The 23,308-nt window shown below is 35.6% G+C and overlaps 1 protein-coding gene across 2 annotated transcripts in view; it reads right to left on the bottom strand.

Moving 5' to 3' along the window:
• The window catches only part of CASD1 (CAS1 domain sialic acid O acetyltransferase 1), a 28,529-nt gene that overhangs the window by 2,859 nt on the left and 2,362 nt on the right, over positions 1-23,308 (bottom strand). For both annotated transcript variants that reach the window (XM_088161745.1, XM_088161748.1), the window contains exons 2-17: positions 20,329-20,425; positions 19,515-19,635; positions 17,914-17,958; positions 15,660-15,722; positions 14,457-14,501; positions 11,635-11,758; positions 9,722-9,936; positions 8,339-8,764; positions 7,842-7,931; positions 7,175-7,294; positions 6,140-6,296; positions 4,535-4,614; positions 3,542-3,643; positions 2,158-2,298; positions 1,544-1,621; positions 446-538 (exon numbers count right to left, since the gene is read on the bottom strand). In XM_088161745.1, coding sequence (XP_088017871.1) covers positions 446-538; positions 1,544-1,621; positions 2,158-2,298; positions 3,542-3,643; positions 4,535-4,614; positions 6,140-6,296; positions 7,175-7,294; positions 7,842-7,931; positions 8,339-8,764; positions 9,722-9,936; positions 11,635-11,758; positions 14,457-14,501; positions 15,660-15,722; positions 17,914-17,958; positions 19,515-19,635; positions 20,329-20,425 — 1,997 coding nt within the window. The remainder of the gene's footprint in view (positions 1-445; positions 539-1,543; positions 1,622-2,157; positions 2,299-3,541; positions 3,644-4,534; positions 4,615-6,139; positions 6,297-7,174; positions 7,295-7,841; positions 7,932-8,338; positions 8,765-9,721; positions 9,937-11,634; positions 11,759-14,456; positions 14,502-15,659; positions 15,723-17,913; positions 17,959-19,514; positions 19,636-20,328; positions 20,426-23,308) is intronic.

The following is a 23,308-nucleotide window of genomic DNA, read 5'->3' as shown; positions in this document are numbered from 1 at the left end:
ACCAGGTAACATTTGCATTAAGAAGGGGTTTACTGGTACATTTCTTTGTTAGTCACAAAAAGCTTTCTAGGGCAAACACACGTTTATACGTGTACTTACACTAGTAAGTATAATTCATGCAAATTCTTCAACTGGCCTAAATTTTTTATCTTCCAACTGCATACACCTCACACCATACTCCAACATTTAATCCCCACTCTCACAACCTTAAATCATCCCATTCCCTAAAACAGCACAAGATTTAAGCTTGGTACTGTGAGACTGCTATTTCAGCCATGATTTTTAAGTGCAACAAAAGCTATAATGCTAAGAGAGGTCAAACATGACAGAGTGGTATTTAGTAAATCAATAAATGTTTTCTGTATGTGTTGTAGCCCAATATAGACCATAACACCACCTTACATTTCTAATTTTAATTCACTGTACTTCTGGTCATGACACTTACCTCTAAAGAAATTTTGCCGAACCAGGCAAAGAATGAGCTATACACAGATCGGACATATCCGGGAATGTTCCTGATGAGGATGAAAGCTAAAATCTTTGGATTTATAAAAAAAAAAGAAAAAAAGAAAAAAAAAAAAGGTAAAACAGAGAAAGTGACTGTGGATGACAAGCCAAACAAACACAGAAAAGTTGTATCCATTTTCACTGCACTAAGTGAAGTCCATCATGCATTAAAATTTCTTTAAAAGCTCATAAAAATATAAACCAAACAAAAATAAAAATCCATGCAATTTATACTTAAAGTAGGTATTGAAACTAAAAATACTGTACACACATTCTTACAGCATAGCAGGTCACATTTGCAACTCCATTAGAATCATGGCCTTGATGCTGACAGGTATTACTACATGCTTACTAGGCATGGTCACAAAACATGTTACACCATGCTAGCCTAAAATGAAGGTGGCTACAAATCTGAGTTAACCCTCAATTTTTAAAGAGAGGGTGTCAAGATGGACAAAATAACATGAAAAAATTAAGTCCCTCTTCCTGCCCCTCAAGAGAGCAGGACAAATTAAGGAGAAAAGAAACAGGGCACAAAATGAGACAGTTGGGGTATAGTGGAAGAGGGGACCCAGCAAGAGGAACATTTAAATTTCAGGAAACCACGTGCATGGCTCTGTGGCCCACCTCTTCTCTGCCTGAAAGTGACTTCAGGGTCCCATAGGTTGCTTCCTACACTAATACCTCCCAAGCAATCCTGTTTTTCTACACCTTTCTCCTCTCCCACAGCCTTTTTCTTTTCCAGTGCTATGCAGATAGTCAAAAGGTGGGTTTGGACTTAAATGGCGCATTGAAACCAACACCAAGGACACCCAGATAAATCAAAACCACAATCACAGTGTTCAATTTCAGTGCCTAAAGGCAATGAAAAACTGACTAATGTTGTTAAACTCTTTTTCACTTTCAGACACAGGAATGAAGCTCAGTATCTGGCATTCCATGCAAAAGCACAAACAAATTTAAAAACATTTTTTTAAAAAGCTCAAATAAGAACAGACTAGATTCTATCACTGTACTCAAAAGGACTAATAATTACCTGCACCACAGAAACAGAGGGATGTAGCTCATTGCACTCTGTCTTGTTTTTACAGCTACTAGCCCAAATAGAGTAGGTCTAAAAGATAATAAAAATTAGTCTGTGTAGCAATTATATATTACATTTTAAAATGAAACAAGAGTATGATATTTTGAATTGCTTTAGTATTAGTTAATTCACTAAGATGTGGGACACTAAGAGAAAAAAACTACATGACTTAAGGTTTGTGTTTCTTTCAAATTCTTTTTCGCAACTGACAAAAACTTATCTGATGAATAATTAATACAACTTTTTTCATCAAAAATAAACAAGCAATCAAGTGTGGAGATAAGAGCTGTGTTATGTACCATGTTATTTTTACGATCCAATTTTCTTATAAGCTTTGCAATGAACTGAAAGAGTAATGATGTTTTCATCTACATCTGACTGAATAGAAAAATATTTATTGACTATATAGGTAGGGCTGTACAGAAAAACCCAGTTGAAATATCTCCAAATAAAGATTTGATTTTTCAACATTTGTATTAGATAATATTGACTAAAACGGACTTCAGAAAACTTATTTTTCAGATATTTACAAACCTGATTATACTAGGCTATAAAAAGATACTTACCAAAAAGGACACAATTGAAATAAATAATAAAACATTTGAAACTCTGTTGGAGAAAAGAGGATCTCCTTTTCCCTCTGATATCATCTGATGTTTCTGCAATGCCAGATAAATAAAAGCAAACAGCATCCCATGAAAAACCACCTGTAAAAGACAAACAGAATGCAATTAATATTTCATGGCTTTTACAAGTCATTCAGGTATAAACACTTAATAGAAATGCTACCAGATAAAGCAGTTCTAAAGCTATGTTTCAAAAGGTCCTTTCCCAGATTTACTGAAGCAAACAAAACCAGACTTTCTACACAAGATAGTCATAAACTGCATTTTTAACTCAACTAAAACCCTACAAATAAAGAACCTTTACTAATGCTTCAGAGAGCATTAAAGACAAGACAATTACATTTCAAGAAGCTTTCAAGTACCTACTATCCCCTCTGCTATCTGTGTGACCACTGAGAAAAGATTTCTCTGGGGAAAAACCACAAGTCTCTGGCTTTCTCCCAAACTGGCAGGTGAAAACATCCAAGAAGCAGCACAAGAGCGTCCCTCTCTTACAGACACAATTCTTCAACACTTTTACAATCTTATTCGGAGCTCTCATCAGCTGGCAATGAGGCCGTTTCAGCCCCACTCAGTGCTTGTCCTTGGCATTTATTTTGAGCTCTGCTCTTCAGCAGCACCACCCAGCCCACAGTGCTCACAGCAGCCCAGCAGTGAGGGTGGGTTGGCAGACAGGGTGTGCTGCTGCTGGGCAGTGACAACGCTCTGCGACCCAGTGTGACGAGCCCATTAAGGGTAAACTCAGCACACAAAGGCTTCCATCTTAGAAACTTCACTTACCTTGGCCAAGAAGGAAAGGAAAAAAGATCAATGTCTCCCTGTTCTATTCCCCAACATTGCAGGGTCAATAACTGGCATTTTTCCAGTGGGAAACAATTTGAAAATATGTACAAGAGTAGTCTGGTTTGGGGACCAAGATCCTGATTTTAAGGTTGTAAATGCTACCCTAAAAGAAATATATCCTTAATTGATACGACTTCTAAAGAGTATTATTAAGAAAGCTACCACAGTAATTTTCCTTGTATTTCAACAGCCTGAAGTGCTACAGGTCTTAAATTTTCACAGTAATATTTTTGAGAAAAGACAGATCTAGGATACTTTATACTTCATTTTTTAAATCCAGAAGCAAATAATTCAACCTCCATCTTTTAAGCAAGGCTTTGATAGACACTTTCAGAACTACAGTAGGTGCAGCTTAGTCTTTTATTAAACACTGGGGAAAATTCCTATTTTCTCTGGAGTGAAGGAAAACAACCCTCTCTCTTCCCACAAATTTAAACATACATTTAAAAGACAAGTAAAAATGTATGTGAATGTTACATACATAGCGATCCAGCTTCCACCTAAACCACCATTCATAGACATTCCCATTCAATTCAAAACACTTGGACAATGGCCAAAATGAAAATATCTTCTCAAAGGCACCCTGTAAAAGACAAACATGGAAAAAGCATTAACACTGATGTCAACTGTATTTACTAAATGTAAATCAATAACATGCTTAATATTATTCTACCCTTTTTTCACTAGCTACATGGCACTAGAAAAATAACAGGATTCCTTAGAAGCCTTTCCCCCACAAAAAAATAAAGAAAAAAGAAAAGAAAAAATCTTCACATGAGAGAGTTTTTCCGCACCTGAAGGTGTTTGCACGCCTTCTATATTGTACTGCTCCTCAAAGGGAGAGCTCCACTGACAGGCTGTGATAAGGAATATGCACTCCATATAAGGAACATGCACTCCAAGACTACAGTTCAACAGGCCGAAAAACAGTGAGGGATTAAAACCACACAACCCCCCTGTAGATCCTGGCTGGAGTGACAAACTCTGCCCTGCCTTGTGTCAGCTGTTCTTACAGCATGCAAGGAGTCACAGATTTATTCTGAAAACCAATCTTTTGATGTGGTATCAAAGCCAACACTAGGTCTCTAAGAGACACACAACTTCATTATCATCATATCACCATATGCATTCCCATATGCTGGAAAACCCTGTAACTCTAAGCATATAAAAAAACCTCACCCCAAACCCAAAGCATAGGTCTTTGTATTTACTACATTCAAGTAGTACATTGAAAATATGTCAAACATAACAAACCAATGAGTAAGACACACAGTTGTGGGTTTTTCCAGCACCCACCCCAATTAAAATATGAGAAGAAATCAAAATGTTCCCTTTTTTTCCCTTCTGTATTTATGATACAGGAGGCAAATACACAAGTTATGAGCACATCAAAAAGTAGAGACATAGGTAGGTAATAGTAGGTAATAATGCACTCTTAGGTCATTAAGGATAAATATAGTCAGGATTTACAAACCTGAGAATATGACAGAAAATATATACATGTCAGTAAGCAAATCAGTTTCAGCAGTAAACCAAAGTGCCATAGGCAGTTCCCTGAGGAAGAAATACATTAATCATTATACTGTCATTAATTTTTCAGTAGCAAACCCTAGGACACATTAAATAATAACTGCCAATTATTTAGTGTAGCTATACTTTGTAATAGATCCATTAATAAATAAATATTCAAATATTACCAGCAATATTTTATAACTATCTACATTTAAATTTTACTTTATGCCATTATAATAAACATTCACAGCAATTAAGAAGGTATATTAAGCCTAAACTAAGCCTCATGTCTCAGACAGGAACAAAATACATAAAGAAGAGAATTTAGATGTTCAAACAGAAACCCTGTTTTAAAACCTCTGCTTTCCTAAACACTGTGCACAGGTAGTCCTTATTCCAGGTGAATGTAAATAAATATATACATAAAAATGTCTGCCCTTTGTCTCGTGAAACAAGTAGTGTAAATATTATTAAATTCTAAGATACCAGTTTTACTCCAAAGTTCAACTGTAGGTCATCAAGGACAAGTATCTTGGTGAAACAAGCCTGAGACTACTCCTCAAAGCTGTCGACTGATATTAAGCTCTACCCAAGCCTCAACATTGCAAGAGAGATCATCTCCCCCCTCCTGCCATGTAAATTGGCAGCTGTAAACAGGGTCATAAACAACTGAAAGTTATCATTGAAAGATTTCCTAGTTTCACAGTACACTATTGCTCCAAAGTACACAAGACTCATTTCTCCGTTTCTGGAAGAGAAGTGTCTTCGTCAAAAAAAAAAATTAAATTGAAGATATTTGTCTTTGAGATAGCTTGCAAAACTACTCTTTAGGTGTATTTTTGCAGCATCTATTCCTGGTATATATTTGGTAAGTTTCATTGTCATATCTTCAGGCTGTAAAATGGGAATCTTCCTCCATCAATAGGGAATGAGGATTTAAGGCTATTAGGGTTTTAATTCTAATTTAGGCAAATTAAATAATAAGCATTTACCACATGCTTTTTAATGAACAGCAACCCATAAACTGGAATTTAATTTCAATTTTTATTTAAAATATTTGTACCACAAGACATAGTTCTGATGGCTCACTTAATCTAAGGTATTAGGATAGCAAGTTCCACATTCTTATTTGGCCAGCAAGGGCAGAATTGGTGCTTAAGACGGACAGACACCTTGGCAACACAGAACGAGAAAGTCTAAACACTCCCTGTTCACACTGCACCCTTAGCACACAACAGGCACAGCCTCAGCCAGCACAGACAGTGCAAACTATGGTTTTCATTTCCATTCAGTACAAATTCTTGGTAAAACACATTTCTGATGATTAAAACCTATTCAAAAGTATTCTAATCTGACTGTAACCAGAGGCAGAGTTTAGTCATCAGCTGTTACATTTTTGAAATTGACCTAACTCACCCATGACAAACTGTATTTCTGTGAGCAGCTGTTTAGCATATTTTGAATAACAAAGAGACTGAGATCTACTAATAATGCCATTTCTGTATGACTATCGTTGTAGTAACATGCAAATGTTTTATAGCAGAAAGAAAAAAAAAAGAAATCTTACCATTTGCTTTCTTCTGGACAATCTGAGGCCATACAGCTAAGGTGGCATAAATAATCATAAACCAGACAGTGACTAATGGCACAAAATAGTAGAACTGGTAAGGTCGATCCATCACTATGCACAGTACTACAACCAAGAAATTGAGACGAAATAAAACCTGGGGGGTGTCAGAGGAGAGAAGACAGAGGATATGTAAACTGTGAGGCAAAGTTGTGAAAGATGAGGACATGTTCCTTTAGCACTATACAAAATATCAATGTATTTTACATTTCACATACTGATTACATTTCAATTGAAACACGGATAAAGTAGCACAAGGACAGCAGCAGAGCAATGTAAGACTGCAGGCTGATTATGTGCTTCTGGACCTGCCCTACCATAACCTGCCTGGGTAGAGATTGCAATGAAAATAAGGTTAACTCGATCTATTTCCCAGGCTGGAGACCAAGTACTCCCGTTACTGGATGTTGTTAATGTCTTTCTTTCACCCCCATAGCTACCTGGGCTAGCTCAGTTAAAGCCAGGGTAATGCCATTACCAGGCTGCAAAAATACTTTTAATAAGCACAGTGACCTGAGTTACAGGACAAGGTAAGATTTAACAGCAATAAAAGATGTGTAACAAAAATAAAATTAAAGCACTGCCGCAAAACCTAGGAGGGAAGTCACAAAATGACGTAAGTTCTCCAGTATTGTTATGGTGTGAAAATTATTTTTCTTTATTAATAAATGTAGGTTCCAATACACTGTCTTTGGAAGCCCACCCAGCTCATTATTTACATATTGCTATATACTGTAATATAATAATAAAACAGCAATGGATTCTCCATTTAAGTTTTTCATTTATTTATTCTACATTTAAGTTTGTATTAGATAAACACTACCAATTAAACAGATCAGATTACATAGACACAACAGCCATTTTTATTGTCTAAACCTTGGTAAAGTGATCACATTATTTAGAGTATGGATATATTATGGATACTTTGCTATCTGACAAATTTTTTTGGTAAAAATAGCAGGCAGGTATTCTTACCTGACACACTCTGTATACACCAAAGTCCCCTTTTATCCAAAAATATGAGAAGTGCCCATAACCTGTTTGAAACAGATACGCAGCAACCAGAACTCGAATGTGCATGTACACAGGCAAAAACTGTTGAGAAAAATAAGTACCTTTTATAAATGTCCAGTAAATGTTTTTGGCTTTCCTTTTCTCCCCCAATTTTATGCTACTTCTGCATTGCAGTAAATCAGATTTAACTAAGAAACACTGTGGTACATTGCCCTGTTTCTTACTAAGCTCTTTTGGTGTCCTAACCTCTGATGTTAAAATCAATTTTTTCTATTTATTGCTCTACACTTGCCATATTCTATTACTAGTTATGAAAGACTTGAGAAGGCCTCTTTGAAAGTTCACCTTCAGCAGTTTCTAGCTGCTAGCAATTAAAAAGAAATTCATATAATATTCTATACAGAGGAAACACTTTTTTCACTGGTCAAGTAACACATAAAATGTTTTTATTAATCAAATCTACAATTAGAAAAACTAATTCTACTAACACCATGTTTAAAACCACAGAAACAATAGCATTATTTATTCATCCTATTCAGTTCTAATGCCTATTTATACTATCTTTCTTTTGAAATAACATACACAGATTGCATTCCCCCTAAAAGTAAAAGAAAATCAAATCACTTACAGTGCTTGCTCCAGAGATATGATAAATCAAAATAACAAGTTGCATCCAGCCCTTCCATTCATCAGTCTGTTCTCTATTTAACACTTTAGTCTAATGCAAAACAAAACAAGAATGTTGCTATTCCAAAAAGAACAAGGAACATCTACAAAATGAGGAGAAAAAGTTCAAAACAATAAACCACTTTATGGGTAAAGGGGTCTCAGCTGTAAAAGTCTTGTCTAGTGGGCACAGATTTAACGTTACTTAAATTCTCTTTTAGCTGAGCTCTGATCAATTCCAGTTTGAAAGAGTGAGAATCACTAAAGTGGTGACATCCATATGGCTTCAGAAAGCCTTTGTATCTAATTCAATGCAAACATTATACTGCTTGAGAAGGCATTTTTTTGCAGGTAAGTTATACTGACTTTGAAAAATTAACCTTGAATACTTCGAAATTGGTTATTTTACATGCAAATTGGGAAACAATATTTTAAGCGGGATGTCAAGGCGATCATTACCTCTTTGGTATTTTCAGTATAAAATACCCCCAAAACCAAGATATAGACGATTGGTATGAAGAAAGATGAATGGGTGTAAAATTTATTTTCCTTCATGAAAAGATTTGCTCTGTCACACAGATAAAAATAGGTCATGATTAGACCAAGTTTGCAAAAGCAGTGTAAGAGCATCTCTAAAGTAGAAACGTTAGGTGTGCTGATGGCAGGTTTCTTCTCCTCTCCACTTTCCAAATCAGTGCATGATTTGTTCTTCCGATAATTATTCCGATGAATTAAGCTGATAATTAAATATCCAATAATGGACAAAGTAAAAAAACAGAAAGCTATCTTCTGTATCAGAGTGAGTGGAGGCTGAGGCTGGCAGCAGGAGCCATCAATGGGCTTCATTATTTTATTGCAGTAGACATTCATAAGAATCATTGCATTCTGTAAAAAAATAAGCAGTTTTGGTAATTAATTTCTAATGAAAAAGTTAACATTTCCATCAAAAGAAATTATCTTCTGCATCATGCGCTGACATAAGACATGCAATTCTCTCTTATCATTATGAAAACAAAATCTTCCAGTCCCATCATATACCCAGTTGCATCCAACAGTCCAGTCAAAACACTTCTTCCAAATAAAAAATACTTGAGCTTCTTCTTGACATTTTAAGCAAAAACCTCTAATCTTAGAACAGAAGGGTTCTTTCAACTGGCTGTAGAAGGTCTATAAATAAAAAACAGCTCACAAACTTGGGTTCTAAAGAGGCACAGTAATGTAAGTCTCTAATACATGACAGTGAGTCTGAAACATGTGGTAAGATGACATTCGGTTCATCCAGTACTTAAAATCAATTTAAACCCACCAAAAAAAGTAACATTATGAGAGAGCTCTTTCACAAGAAGGGCCAGCTGAAAAGCTCCGAGGGGCTCACTGCATGCATATACATATTGGTTAGTAAAAGAGAAGAAATAGTCAGGCACTCCATGCAACCAGGTAGGTCTATAGTGTGCATTTGTTATCTTCTTCATGCTCCTTACAAAACCAAATTTTCTGGACACATACGGGAAAATTTAAGACTTACTTCTTAGAACTGCTTACAAGTCATTACCACCTTAACTCATTCATAAACATGAAAGCATGAAGTTTGCACTCAAGATCTAAAAGATCCAGTGGGTTAACAGCTATTTTAAAATAGTTATCCACTAATGTGTTTGCTATTATGTTCTTTTAAAATGCTTATAAAACTGACTGCACTCCTACCCACTGCAATTTTCAGAACAAAATTCCCTGATGAATGTGGTCCTCATTACATTCATACTGTTACAGTTTCAGAACATTCCCTTCAGATCTTCTTTTACTATTAACACTTTAATGTTGACCAGTGATAAAAACACTTACTGTATCTCTGCTTGATTCAGGGAGATGCAGGCCATCCACAGACTTCATGATAGTTTCTTGTGCTATCAATTTTGATACACTGAACACTTTAACTTTAGCTTTGGAATTTCGGGAGCTGCTGTTCAGAATACGAACAGCTGCTTCATTATAAGCATCTATTTTCTCATTAGTGATCATTTTCCGACTTTCACTCAGCATATCTTCATAAACAGGATCTGAATTTGAAGGGACAAAGAATGAACACATTAATCTTCCACTTATCAAAGAGCTTCCTTAGTTCAAGTTGCACAGGCTACTTTAATTTAAGAGGTCACAATTGTTTAATTGTAAACAGAAAAAATGTACAGCAAGGAATAAATGCTACAGTTACCAGAGCTGTTTATCATGAAATGTTCTTATCGCCATTCTCTATTAATGCATACGTAGTTGCAGACTAGAAAGCTCTGGCCAGATAAGAATGCTTGTTTAATTTCTCTGAATCCAGGAATAATAATAATACACATAGCACATAATGCTAGAGTGCAGTGCTACTTAAGCTTTCTCTCAGCAATGGAATCTCCTGAGAAAAGACTCCCAAGGAAAAAGGGCAGAAGACAGGTAGCAGAACAGACATGTGAAAAAAAAAAAAATTCTAAACCCCTCTTTTTTTCTGTGGAAAAAAACCAGCTCCTCATTTCTCATAAGTCATAGGCCATAAACATATTCTACTTGTTCATGCTGATTCCAGTTTAACTTATGGCAGAATGTCAGTTTTACAGGAAAAAAGTCAACTTAATTGCCTACAGGATTCAGAAATTATGTAAAGCTTAAAAGAAAGTGATGTGGGGTTCTAGATAAAAAGATCAGCTGGAGGTCTTTAAATTCCCGTAAAAAACCTCCTGCTGTGACACACTCTGTGAGATGCAGATTGCTTTACTTTAGGTACCTCATGCCTATGTTTGGATAATCAATGTTTTGACAACTCTGTACACACTGCTTCTCCTCCCACTTGGGCCATTAAAGAGCTCAGAGATTACGTAAATGGACTAGATCCTTAGCAATAACGTGGTGGGGCAAGTCTGGCTGCTAACTGCTTCTGGTATAAATAAACATGGTTTTGAAAGGAATGGGAGATTGATTTGTTGATTCAGATTTATCTCTAGAACCATCATAGGAACTTGATGTGATTGTAAGGGTACAGCTGGGTATATTGCTAACAGGGCACAAAATCTGCCTGTTTTTAATTAAGGTGATCACAATCTAAAATGCTGCATCCTGTAGCAGAGAAACAAAGAGAACATTTTACCTATGAACTCATTGTTCAGTTTCAGTGAAATATTTTTGTTTTATTGAAGAAAAGTAAAACAATGTAAGCTTGGTGCCATAATAAAAATCTCACTAACTCATTTTGAGCCATCATGTCTCATTACAGTGTAGAGAAACAAGTTTCATTCTAGAGACTTAAAGCCTCCATATTCTCAAGAGTGTGTCTATTCATTCTAGACATACACAGAGGATGCACTTGTTCGACCTCTTCTATTGTTAATATAATACGAAAATTCAACTGAAGGAAAACACAGGAATACTGCTGTTGCATGCACCTGTGCTCTTGACTCCCAGGAGGAATGTATGCAGCACAGCACAGGGAGAACAGACCTGGCATGTTGAGGCTGAGAATAAGCTAACAAAGAATTCGGAGTTCATAAGGCAAAAGCTTTTCCTGGTAAAGCTTTGAAATCTCTATCAGTAGTAGCAGCTATTTAGGTATCATCTTAGTTAAGATTGCAAGAAAGGAGAGACCAAAGTTCAACCAACACCTTTTTCAATCTGCAAGTAAGCAGTATGGATTAAGTTTTCCATATCCTACAACATAATGATTCAACAGACAGTGGACAGTGAGGTTATAAATTGTTACCTACTGTTCATTACTTTACCTTGTAAGACCCAGTAAACATCACTACTTATTGCTAATTTTTCCAAAAGAGGTGCAATTGAAGTGATATTGATTTTATATTGTGCAAGGGCTTCGTTGCTGCCATTGTGAATCTTGATAGACCACTGGAGAAATAAAGAAATAAATTCAGTACCTGTATGTCTGAGGACCCTTAATTAATTGATTCCCTTGCTCCATTTGTAGCTATTTTTCATTATTTCTATACAGATAGATTTCTTGAGTTTTCTATTCAAAAGTGCTAAAATATTCTTTTGCACCAAGCAGCTGTCCAGACAGATAATTACATTCAATCACATCATCTAAATACAGAGTATTTAACACTCAACTTATGTGTATATTTGACTTTTGACTTTTCATAAATTAAATGACACAAGATGTTTTCATTCAAAGTCTCCTGGCTTTATCCAACAATGAGGTAGAAAAGCTAGTCTTATTATTGAAAAGTCTTGGCCAGTTCAGTCAATTCCACTCTAAAAAAACTGACCACAGCAAGAGATGCATGCAAACAAAATTTGATGGCAGTTTTAAGTTCCAATATTTCCATCTGTTTTGCAGATATCCACAAAGGGAAAAAAAAACCCAAAACCAAACAAGACCCCCTCTAACTTCTGGTTTAATCTTCTATATGAAATCCATGGGAGAATGCTGTAGCCACACAAGAATTCCTCCTAACTTTTGAAAAGTATTTCCCACACTATATGAAAAATGCATGCAGCATTTTTTTTAGGTATTACTGTATCTACTCATTTAGTAAAAACTAAAAAAAGCAAAACCAAAACAATTATCCTAAATGTAGCAAACTCTATTTATCTCCAAATAGCTACATTAAAATTTCATCATAAGACAAGTACACTGATTAATGCACTTCCTGAAAATATTATTCAATGTAAAGTAATACTTCATGAAACCAAGTAACTTACAGCTGCTCTGAGAACTCACTGGAAAAAAAGAAGCAGTTTCTCCCAGCAGCTAAATACTTACTTTTGAAACACCAACAGTATTTAACAGGAAGTTAAAGCAGCACATTCCATACAACAGGAAGCCAGGAATTAAGAAGCAGAGCACGGTAGTGACATTCTCAGAGAAACTCCTTTTCCCAAAATAAGTAAGCAACTGACTTTTGTATGAGCTGGAGTTCCTCCAGCTTATAAGACTTTACTTCTATTTATAAACTGTTATGCAGGTGTCATCTTAAGACAGACATGTCCAGGCCAAAGAAGCATGACCAACCCAAGAGCTAAGTTAAAGATATAGGTAAATTTCAAAGTGCAGCAAAGTCCAAGAACACATCCCAGTTTAATCTAGTGGCAGGTTACCACACCAGTGTCAGCTATGGTGAGGTTGCTGATGTATCTGATTTTTGAAGCTTTTATTTTTTCAGAAGTCTCCTAAAATAGGGAATGTTTATCTTTGTCCAACTACAGATATCATATTAAATGTTTTGTATAAATATACTAGTGTTAAAAAGAGCAGAGCCTCCCTGCATATTGTTAGCTTCTATCTCCTGCTGTCCACAAAAGGCAACAATCTATGGCTAAGGTACACATACGAGTAAAGGGAATTATTTAGCTTAGTGTCCTGTAGTTTTGCAACCTGGCCTTCTGCCTGACAGAACATTATCCATATATAATGGTATTTTCTGTATGAAATATCATCCTAGTAATGAATGCTACAGTTTCAGACTGAGAAACGATGTTCTAGGCTTATAACAATTCCTAAAGCTCAAATATTTATGTGGATCCTAGAGAGGAAGGAAACCTAAAGGCTCACCTAAAGGAAAAGGAGAATTTTTGATGCCTCAGTAAATGTGTAGAGGTCTACATACACACATGAGCAAATTCATACTTTGATGGGCATGCCCAGAAGTTTCCAGATTGGTGGAGTGCCTCAACTGTCTCTAAACCAAACTGCTTTTGAAGGATTTTGTTTTAAATGTGACACATTTTCCCCTCTTTACATTTTAGCTGGTATGAAAATATACTAGCTAATTCTTTCCAAATTCCAACTCCCAAATATTTGGAAGTAAGGGACATTAAATGTGGAAATAATGAGATGAGCATTTGTTTGACTCGACTTTGTTACAAGAACAGACTAATTAAGGGGGCCTGTTGAATTCCATTCTGGAAGTTTCAAAGAATTGGTTGAATCTTGCCAAGTGCAACACAGGTAGAAATGTCCTGCCTGATGGCAAACTGATGGGTTAAGGACACCTTTTATGGTCCTTGTCAGCCCCGTTTTCTGTGATGCTGCAACGCATAGTGGTAGAATCTTCCAGAACTCCAACCTCTTTAGTTGTTGAATTATCCACGTACAATTACAATCGTTACATATATATATATATACACATATATATATATATATATATATACACACACATATACACACACACATATATATACACGTAAAAAAGATGTATGTGTGGTGAAAGAGACTACCCAGACTGGGCCATGCTCAAAAGTAGAATTTTGGGGCTGAAAAAGGTGTATTAAAAATACACCTCAGTTAGTATGCAAGTACTTTAATAATTTGCTTTTAACTAAATCCACTCTATTAGCTAGGTTAAAGAAAATTATTGCTTATTAAACACTATTGCTGACAAAAAGCAAGTACTGTACATCACATAGCTATAATAAAGCACACCTCGTATTTTAAAACTACTTTTTGTAACAGCAAATTTGCTGAGAATAGATATTTTACTATAAACTGTGTTTAACTACTTGATCATGTAACCAACTTGAGAACATTAGCTATCCTACAAGAACTTCCTTCTTTACTAAAATCTCTTACATATGTATAACTTACCGTGGCAGCTCCTACTACAATTATATGAGGTTTTGCCACAGAACCCTAAGAAACAACAAAAAAAAAGAAATTAGTCTTAAAATATTTTTAAATTATACTTATTATTAAAGACTCATATCTTAATTAACTATGACTCACTTGCCCATCAGCTAATGGCTACAAAAGATTGCAGATATATTACAGAGAACATACTCCTGGTATATTCGAGATACCCGAATTTTCATGTAATAGAATCTACAAAAGCATGAAGTATAAATAAGCACCTACAATCCTAATCAATTTAGCAGCAGAAGTTCTCTTTAAAAGCTATTTGAACGTCTTCTCCTAAGGTCAAGTAAACTGTAGATCACATTACTGAACTTTTTATCTTAGTCTCAGCATTGTCAAACATCTGTTAGATCTACTGCACTGACCATTGTCACCTCAGAAGTCTGACAGTTCCATGTAGGACAAGGACAAGGGCACAAGGAAACAAAAAGTCCTGAGCACCTCAGTACCATTTTTATCCTGGCACAGCAAGGAAAACCAGTAGCTCTCAATTTTTGTAGAAACCACAGGAAAAGAAAACCAAATGATAACTTCAGCTACCCTGATGGAAGGTGTTGTGCAAACATGAACAACAGGACAGCAAAATAATGACTGTGAGCTACTACTAAATAACTCCAGGCTATTGAAAGGTCAACAAAGGAAGAAACAAGAAAAAATTAGTTGTCAATCTGTAAATGTATTACTTGTTGTCAGAGTTACATATAGAATAACATGACAACCTGCATCATAACATGAAGCACATAAGATAATTGGTATGCTAATTGAGGAAGATATTGAAAACAAATAAAATCAAAGAATTCTTGACTTTGCAAATTACCTTCGCCCTACACTCTGAAACACTCAAATTAACATATATACAAAATAATAGAATCATAGTATATCTCAAGTTGGAATGAACCCATAAAGATCAAAATATCTGGCCACATTAAACTGGAGTCATTGCAGCCACAGAGGAAGTAAAATGCCAAACCAGACTGTAATTCTTTTAGTTCTTAATAGGATTAATTAGCCTGCTCCTAGGTTTTTCTAGTTTGCTTAGGGGTTTTCCAAATGATGCCATCCTTGGAAGATCAGGAGATACCCAGGAACATATGCACCAGTAAACATCTCCTTTTCACTACACTGAAGTCAAATTTTAGATCTCTTAAAACAAACCTCAGTCCAAGATTTGATACGTTGCCTCATAGAGCCATTAACTTCTGGATACCACAGAAAATCCTGTAAAATAAAAGCACAGTTACTCTGCAAGCTTAAAAGACAATCAGTAGCTTAAAACCAAAAAATGCAAAAAACCAAACTAATTTCCCTCAATTCAACTGTAAAGAAAAAAATTTGGCTCAGTATGATTTCCTTATAGTTAGCATGAAAAGCCTGACATCTTACTCCAGCATGGAAAACAGAAATCAAAGAAAAAAAAAAAAGGGAGGAGAAACCCACAAAACTTTTACCTCATGAGAAATAAATTTTTATTTGTACTTTAGGTGTTGGAATTTCACCAAGAAGATAATTTTTTAATGTCTGCCAAATGGGATGTCCTTGGGTTTCTAATGCAAGCAGGGATAAATCCAAGGTCACACCTATAACTTAGGAGAACTTGCTTTTGGCTCAGTTTTCCACATTTTTACCAGCAGGTTTTCTTTGTTCCAAAGCTTAAAATAACTGACAGCATAAAATCATAATTTTCAAACAAAACCAAAACCTAACAATTTACCTTTCAACTTCACAAATTATCAGCTGTTTAAATCTAATAGTGTCATGGCTATGAAACACATTACCTGCCAGCATTCTTTTAGATGCCAGGAGCAGTGCTCAGCTTTCATCTAGAAGGACAGTCTAGACTAGTGCTTTTACGTCACCCAGGGAAAGCCATGACTTTCTAGCATTTAGTTACTCCTTAGGACAGCACTATTGAATAGTCTAAAAATACAAGCTGAAGGGAAATGGCAGGGACTACACACGCAGAAACTATTGTGAGGAAACTTTGTAACAGAATGCTGAAACACTATCAGTAGAGAGGAAATCTCTATCTTCCACTCCCCTGGGTTGCTACATTTTGGTAGTTCACTTGAGTACTGTCAATTCATTCTTTGGCTGTGGAACCTGTGAGCAGTCACGCAGTCCTCTGCAGTGGCTGAAGAACAGAAGAGTCACTATGATGACTAGAAAGGGCAAAATTAAACTCTCCACTTGTTCCCAGTCATTTTCTCTTTTGATGGCCAAGTATTTTCCACATTTGGATTATTGGGTCAGAGCCAGTCTGAATATGAAAATTCAGCTACCATGCCAATAATGTCAAAGAGCAACACTGCATCAAAACAAGGAAGCAACAGACTGGGAACATATTAACTACCAGACATCTCCCAAAAGCCCAGACCTGCCATCTCAAATCTTGGTGGTTAAGGAGTTTTGAAGATGTGATCCTGTCAGTCTTGCCCAATGAAAATCACACTGCAAATCATAGTCCCTTCATCCTGCCTTGTTTTCTGTCTCATCTTTTGCAGCATTCAGATAAGCACATGATGAGCTACATCAGACCTGATTGAAAAGGAATCCTACAAACTAAATTTTGGGTGAACTGACTCCTGAAAAAACCCACTCTACATCTTACCAGTGCTAGTTACAGCACAAACACAGGCACTGTGAAAGCCAACAGCGTAGGTCAGCACATGCTTAAATTGCCATGGGCTTACACCCTAAAATGTTATTCTGTACCCTAAATCTTAACCATGTACACAAACAAATACTGAAAACCCACATTCAGACAACTCAGCAAACACACTGCTTCTTTGGTTTGTTTTGGTGAATAGAGAATGAGTTTTCTTCAGGGCATAAATAAATACATGACTAGCACAATCCCAGCACTGCTGACAGCTGTCATGGGAAGCAAAGAAAGCTATTGAGGACAGCATTTCCATTGCCAGGGCAGAGGAGAACAGAGTCCTTCAGAAAAAACTAGCCTCAAGTACTTTGTTTTCTTCTTTTAAATGTCCACATTATAATCAACATTGTGGTTATTTCTCCATCTCTTGTTGGGATAGCATAGAAAACTCAGTGTCAATTACAGTTACCAATTCAAGGAAGACTCAGATACATATTTTTACAGCATGAAAAGAGTAAACTTCCTGGAAAAAGGTATGCTTGGAAAGGCCAAATTGTAAGATCTGACAAAAATTATACACAGTTTCAGAACTTATGCCCAAAACTAAACCACAATACAAGTACCCCATGCCAAATTCTCTTAAAATATAGTATGTTAAGATACACTGTTAAACATCTCTGAGATATTTATAAAGAATGTTGATGGTCTTAAGCTTCTTTTAACTTTTCAGCTCTGACAGCATTTTCAATTACGCTACATGAAATAATAACATGATTATGGTTTTCAATTTAACACTAGATAAAAACTTACCACTTTAATTGAAGCAGATTTATCTTCAAATGGGATATTTCCATGCTGTCAAAAAAACCCCCCAAAACAATAAAAACAAAGTAAGAAAAACTTTCAGAATGAAAACAAAATATTTACATACCTATGCTTACTTACTCTCACCCAATATTTATCTTCAGTGGAAAGGATTGTTCTTGTATAAACTTGTCAGTGTACTCACAAAAAATATTTATATTGCTTTATTGATAAAACAAGCTACTAAAATAAACAGGGCTTTTTTCCTGGAAGCAATCTAGCCAACAAAGTCTGAAATGCTTTCTGTTCACTCAGTTACAAAGGTATCAAATATTTTCCTAAATTTAGTCTCCCAGCATAAGAAAAACTTATGACTTTTCCTCTTTCTTTTCTTACACTGCCTTTTTCTAGCCATTCTTTTCATCTGCCCATCTCCTTTACACAAAACAACCAACATAGTTTTAATTAAAAAAGAAAATAATCTCAGGCACAAAAACAATCTAGAATGCATTATTAAATTTTCTGAGTGAAAACTGTAAGAAACCCAGAAAGGAAGGAATCAGATATGCATATACAATACTCCTCTAAAATTATTAAATACAGTATTAATTTCGGTCCTGGTCCATAAGAACAAATGTACTTCTCTTCTTCAAACTGAGATCTTGATTGCAATAACACTTGACAAAAAAACCTCTCAACTCAAAATCTATTACAGCACGCTATCTGATAATCTCACCATTACTTTTGGGCAGCCAGAGTGACCTAACTCATTGACTAGGAAAACCAGAGTTCTTGGGCAATCAAACATCTTGTTTTGACAGGTGGAAGTGACTGCATGCTGGACATGCTGCCAGCCTGCACTTCTAAGTAACAGAATTACTAAATACTAAACAAAGCTGATATACTGTTGAAAGTAGAAGATGTCTTTTCCATCACACACGTACACACATCTATGAAGACATGTGCCCAAGGAGTACCATACAGTAAAGGAATCAGCATTCCGATTCCATTCACCAAACAATACACCTAAATCCTTTCTGCCTCCTTCCACCTGGCTGCAGTTTACATACTTCACCTTATAAAATTCAGACAGTTCTTCATCACTGATTGAAAAGAAGGTAAGACCTGAAGCTGTTTTTAGTTTCAGCTTCAAGTAAGACCTGGAAATTTGTCATTGCCCCAAGGATTTTTACGAACAGATTAGATCAGCAATTTAACTGACACTTTAAATGACAAATTAGAAGGCATGAATTACTACTATTTAAAAACACACAAAGGAGCAATCATTTTCTCATCAAGAAACCAAATACGAAGTGTAAATTGCTATGGGACAAGTCAGCTTCATTAATTTATTCCCAGGCTGCTGCAAGCTTTCTCTTGAGCTTCCTAGTTCTCTTCTCAGATTCACAATTATCTCATCTGTACTCAAACAATTATTTTGGTCTAATCTTGTTCTTCTTCAAAAGACCTTTCTGTGCCTCTCCTTTCATATGGCTAGGCCAGAAAAAAAAAGTATAATTTGCTTTTTTGAAGCTTAGAGAAGAGTTATGAGGCAAATTGGGAACCAAGAAAAAAAAAAAATCAATCACCAAAACAAGCTCTCTCACCTTAATTCCCTCTTCTTTGACTTGAGGATTTATCAGTTTTATGAATGAATAGAACAGCTGTCGAATTCTAGAATCTCCTATAAACACAACATGCTTGTCTATGAGGCAATTTTTTGCTTCACTGTAAAACAAAACAGCAACAGTAATGTTACAGAAAATATGTATCTTAGAAAGAAGTATTCTGAAAATCTACAGAGCTATATAGATAATTCTAAACATAATATCCTGCTCTAAGACATGATAATTTTTTTAAACATGCTGAATTAATAAAGAGTTTATTGCAATTTGCAGAGAACTGAAAATGAACTCTACTGCTAATGGGATTAGGCAAACAACTAAGTAGTTTTTCCTATTATGTGTGCTACAAATACAGTGGTTTCAAAATAGTAATATACAGCATAGCTCTAAAAAAAAAAAAAAAAAAAAAAAAAAAAAGAGTTCTCTTACTATTGAAGTGAAATGAAAAAAGTGATTGGTAATTTTATTTGGGATATTTTTACTTGCAATTTGACACGTAAGGTCAGCAATCTGAGAATGACATATGCAGCCTCATGTGGCTCTCCATAACTTGTGCCAGTATCTCCATCACCAACATCTATTTGTATTTTTATACAGAAATACAACTATGGTAAACACTGTAGACACACAGATAAAGTACTTGGAAAAGACTTCTTTCTGATAAATGCTGTATATTTTTGAAAGCCTAGAGAATCAGATAAAAAGTGAACAATAGCTGACACTGCAATTACTATAGCTGCAGTTGAACAACAATGACTATTCTTTCGAAATGAACAAAATACATGAGTTTCCTTACCTATTTTTATACTTATGCATCATACAACTGTGAGGTTGCCATACTTTCTCTCCAAGAAATCTCCCACTGGACAGAAGGTACTCACATGTATCACCACCTTTGAAATGTTGTATTAAGATTAGAATTCAGATACATGAAATGTAAAACAGAGCCCTGTTGCTATTATAAAAAATAATTTGACAACATCTGAAAACCAGAAATTGAAATAATCAACAGCAATAAACAGATTTAACTGACTGTAAATACATCTTGTACAAGTTTCTGCAAGTTGCCTTCTCATTTATTATACAATACTGTTCTGAAAATTCCACCCCTATCCAATGTTAGTGATCTCACTTCTGCTGCCAGAAAGATGTTGTGACTTAGAATGGCATTTCCTTTAAGAGACACCAACCCACTCTGTTATCTACTATCCAGAATACACTAATATAAATTAAAGAATACAACTGTTGAATAAAATAATCTTCTACACAGAATCACCATGCACAGCATCTTGTATAGAACACAAAATTCATCACAAGGTTTGCAAGCCAGTCTGCTGTATCTCCGTTTATGACACACAGTCATGTGGTCACCTTAGAACAGGTGATATGGGTTAATACAAAAAAAACCCCAATCAAACCCAAACATTTACACATCGATTTGCTGATCATTCTGAACCTCACTTATCTTTTCCAGTCAATAAGTTTTATGCTAATTAAGATTAATCACTTTACAGGTGCTGAAGTTTCAGGTCATGTTAAATTTCAAACATCTCAGTTATGAAATCAGTGACTGTTATCTTCCCAACTCCATGTCAGATTCTGCTGCTTTATAACTGAACACCATTCACTGCAAAAGAAGTTGCCCTCCAACATTTTTGTCATACTTGGCATTTCCGAGCACTGACAAACAGGGAAATGGTTGTGAATGAAATGGTAGGGACTTGTTCTAGCTTGTGCAGAAACAATGTACCACTGCCCATACCTAACACTTTCTGTGAAACCTTCACTCCATTAAGTTAAAGTCATTCTTTGGTTTTCAGGCAACACAATTTCCCTGATTCTCGAAGTTGCAAACTCATGTAAACTATCATTTCAGGTAAGCTGCATAAAAAAATGAAACTGTCAGGAATAATAAAAAACTAATCAAAAGCAACATGAGCTAGAAAATGAGGTGGCTTAGAGCTAATACTGATAAGAAGTCCTCCACTTTGCAGATGAGGACAACTAGGAGATGTATCAAAGTGATGTAAGAGTGAACTTTGTAAAAGAATATCAGACTCCTTCTGAAATCCACTAACTTGCCGAGAAAGATGTGTAAGAAAATCAGGACAGTTATTCATGATCAGACCAATGGCCAGTCTAGCCTGGTATTCTGCATTCAACAGGGGCCAAATGCAGATGCTCAGAGATGAATAAGAGGACAAATAAACATTATGTTCTTGCCTAATATTCTCCCAACTATGTTCATTTCAAGGACGTAATGAAATGGACATGCAGTCTTCAAGTTCTTAGCACCCACAGAAACCTTCTAGAGTTTTCTATATCCAAAGCTGATGCTTGAAGAATCATCTGCCTTTATTTGAAATACGGTTTCTACTAGATTTACTTGGGTAAATCTAGTAGAAAATCTCTCGTTCTTCCATGGGACAAGGTAGTTTGGACTTACGTCTGTCATGATTTGTGGACCGCTATCACTTCTTTCTCAATCAAATTTTCAAGACTGGAGGATGTTCTTAAATTGAGGTCATGACTCAAGCTCGGTACCTCTCTACTCCACGGCACTCCCACCACAATAATTGCCCATAAATAGATGAATCCCTCATCCTACAATATGTTCACTGAAGTAACATTCCAAACATCACACACTGAATAAATTTTAAACATAGAGACAATATTTCATGTCCAATGCCTTCTTTCCCAGCTAGGTACTGATTATCTTACTATTGCCCTGAGCAATATTACAAAGTTCCCGAAACTCATTCAGGCCATTACTGACATTTGATATCTTCCTTTAAACATAACAGTAGAAAATAAGGGGAGAAGATGAGGCAAGGGAATAAAACAAAAGTGAAACAGCAGCCAAGAAAGTAAAGTAGAGGTTAAAGACCAGACAGTGCCTCCAGAAAAGCTCAGCTCTGGCTTTAGTAGATGAAATAGCAGCCAAAGAACTATGCTTATTTAAATACACCATAACTTCTTCTTAACCATCAATAAGATCTTAAAAGAAAAAGGCAAAAAAACAACAAAAAATCCAATCCAAAACCTAAGAATTGCGAGTGCCACTGTACACACAAAACATAGACCATTCTTTTTAAACTTTCTTTATGTAAATTATCCTTCCAACACATTAACTTTTATGCTTGCTTAGATACACACTGTTATAGTTATACAAAGTGTATAGTTTTTCTGAATTTTATTATGCTCATTATTCTAATTTATCATTCCTCAAAATCATGGTTATTCCATTGAAATAGTGAAATCTCAAAGTCCTCATTCAGCACCAGAGCAGACTAAGTTTCACAAAGCTTTCTCTAAAATGCATACTCTCAAAGAGCCGGCAATTCAATTATTCTCTATTATTCAAAGTAAAAAATATAGTTTTAAACAGTCTACTACTGTTGATTTTAAGAATGCAAAATTTAAATAAATTCTTATTTCCAAAAAGGTTTAGGATTATACCTTTGAAATACAACATCTGAAGAACACAAAACACTAACTTCACTGGATAGTATGTAAACATTCAACTCACTAAACTCTTCACAAATTAAAGACAGTCTGTACTTTCTCTTTATTCACATTCTTTTGCAAAAATATGTAGGTGACCCCTAAATACAACAGTCTTCCTAAACATAAATCTGACCTTCCAGAACCCCAGTTGAGCATTTTTTTCATACAAGTAAATTTTATACAGGCATGTTTGACTGGGAAGTACACTGGGCTGCCCATACCTATAATATGTACTGGCATGGCTGTGGCCAAAATTAGCTAAAACCTTT

Source organism: Sturnus vulgaris, chromosome 1 (assembly GCF_052056855.1).
Source record: "Sturnus vulgaris isolate bStuVul1 chromosome 1, bStuVul1.hap1, whole genome shotgun sequence".
NCBI lineage: Eukaryota > Metazoa > Chordata > Aves > Passeriformes > Sturnidae > Sturnus > Sturnus vulgaris.
This window is presented reverse-complemented; position numbering and strand designations above follow the sequence as displayed.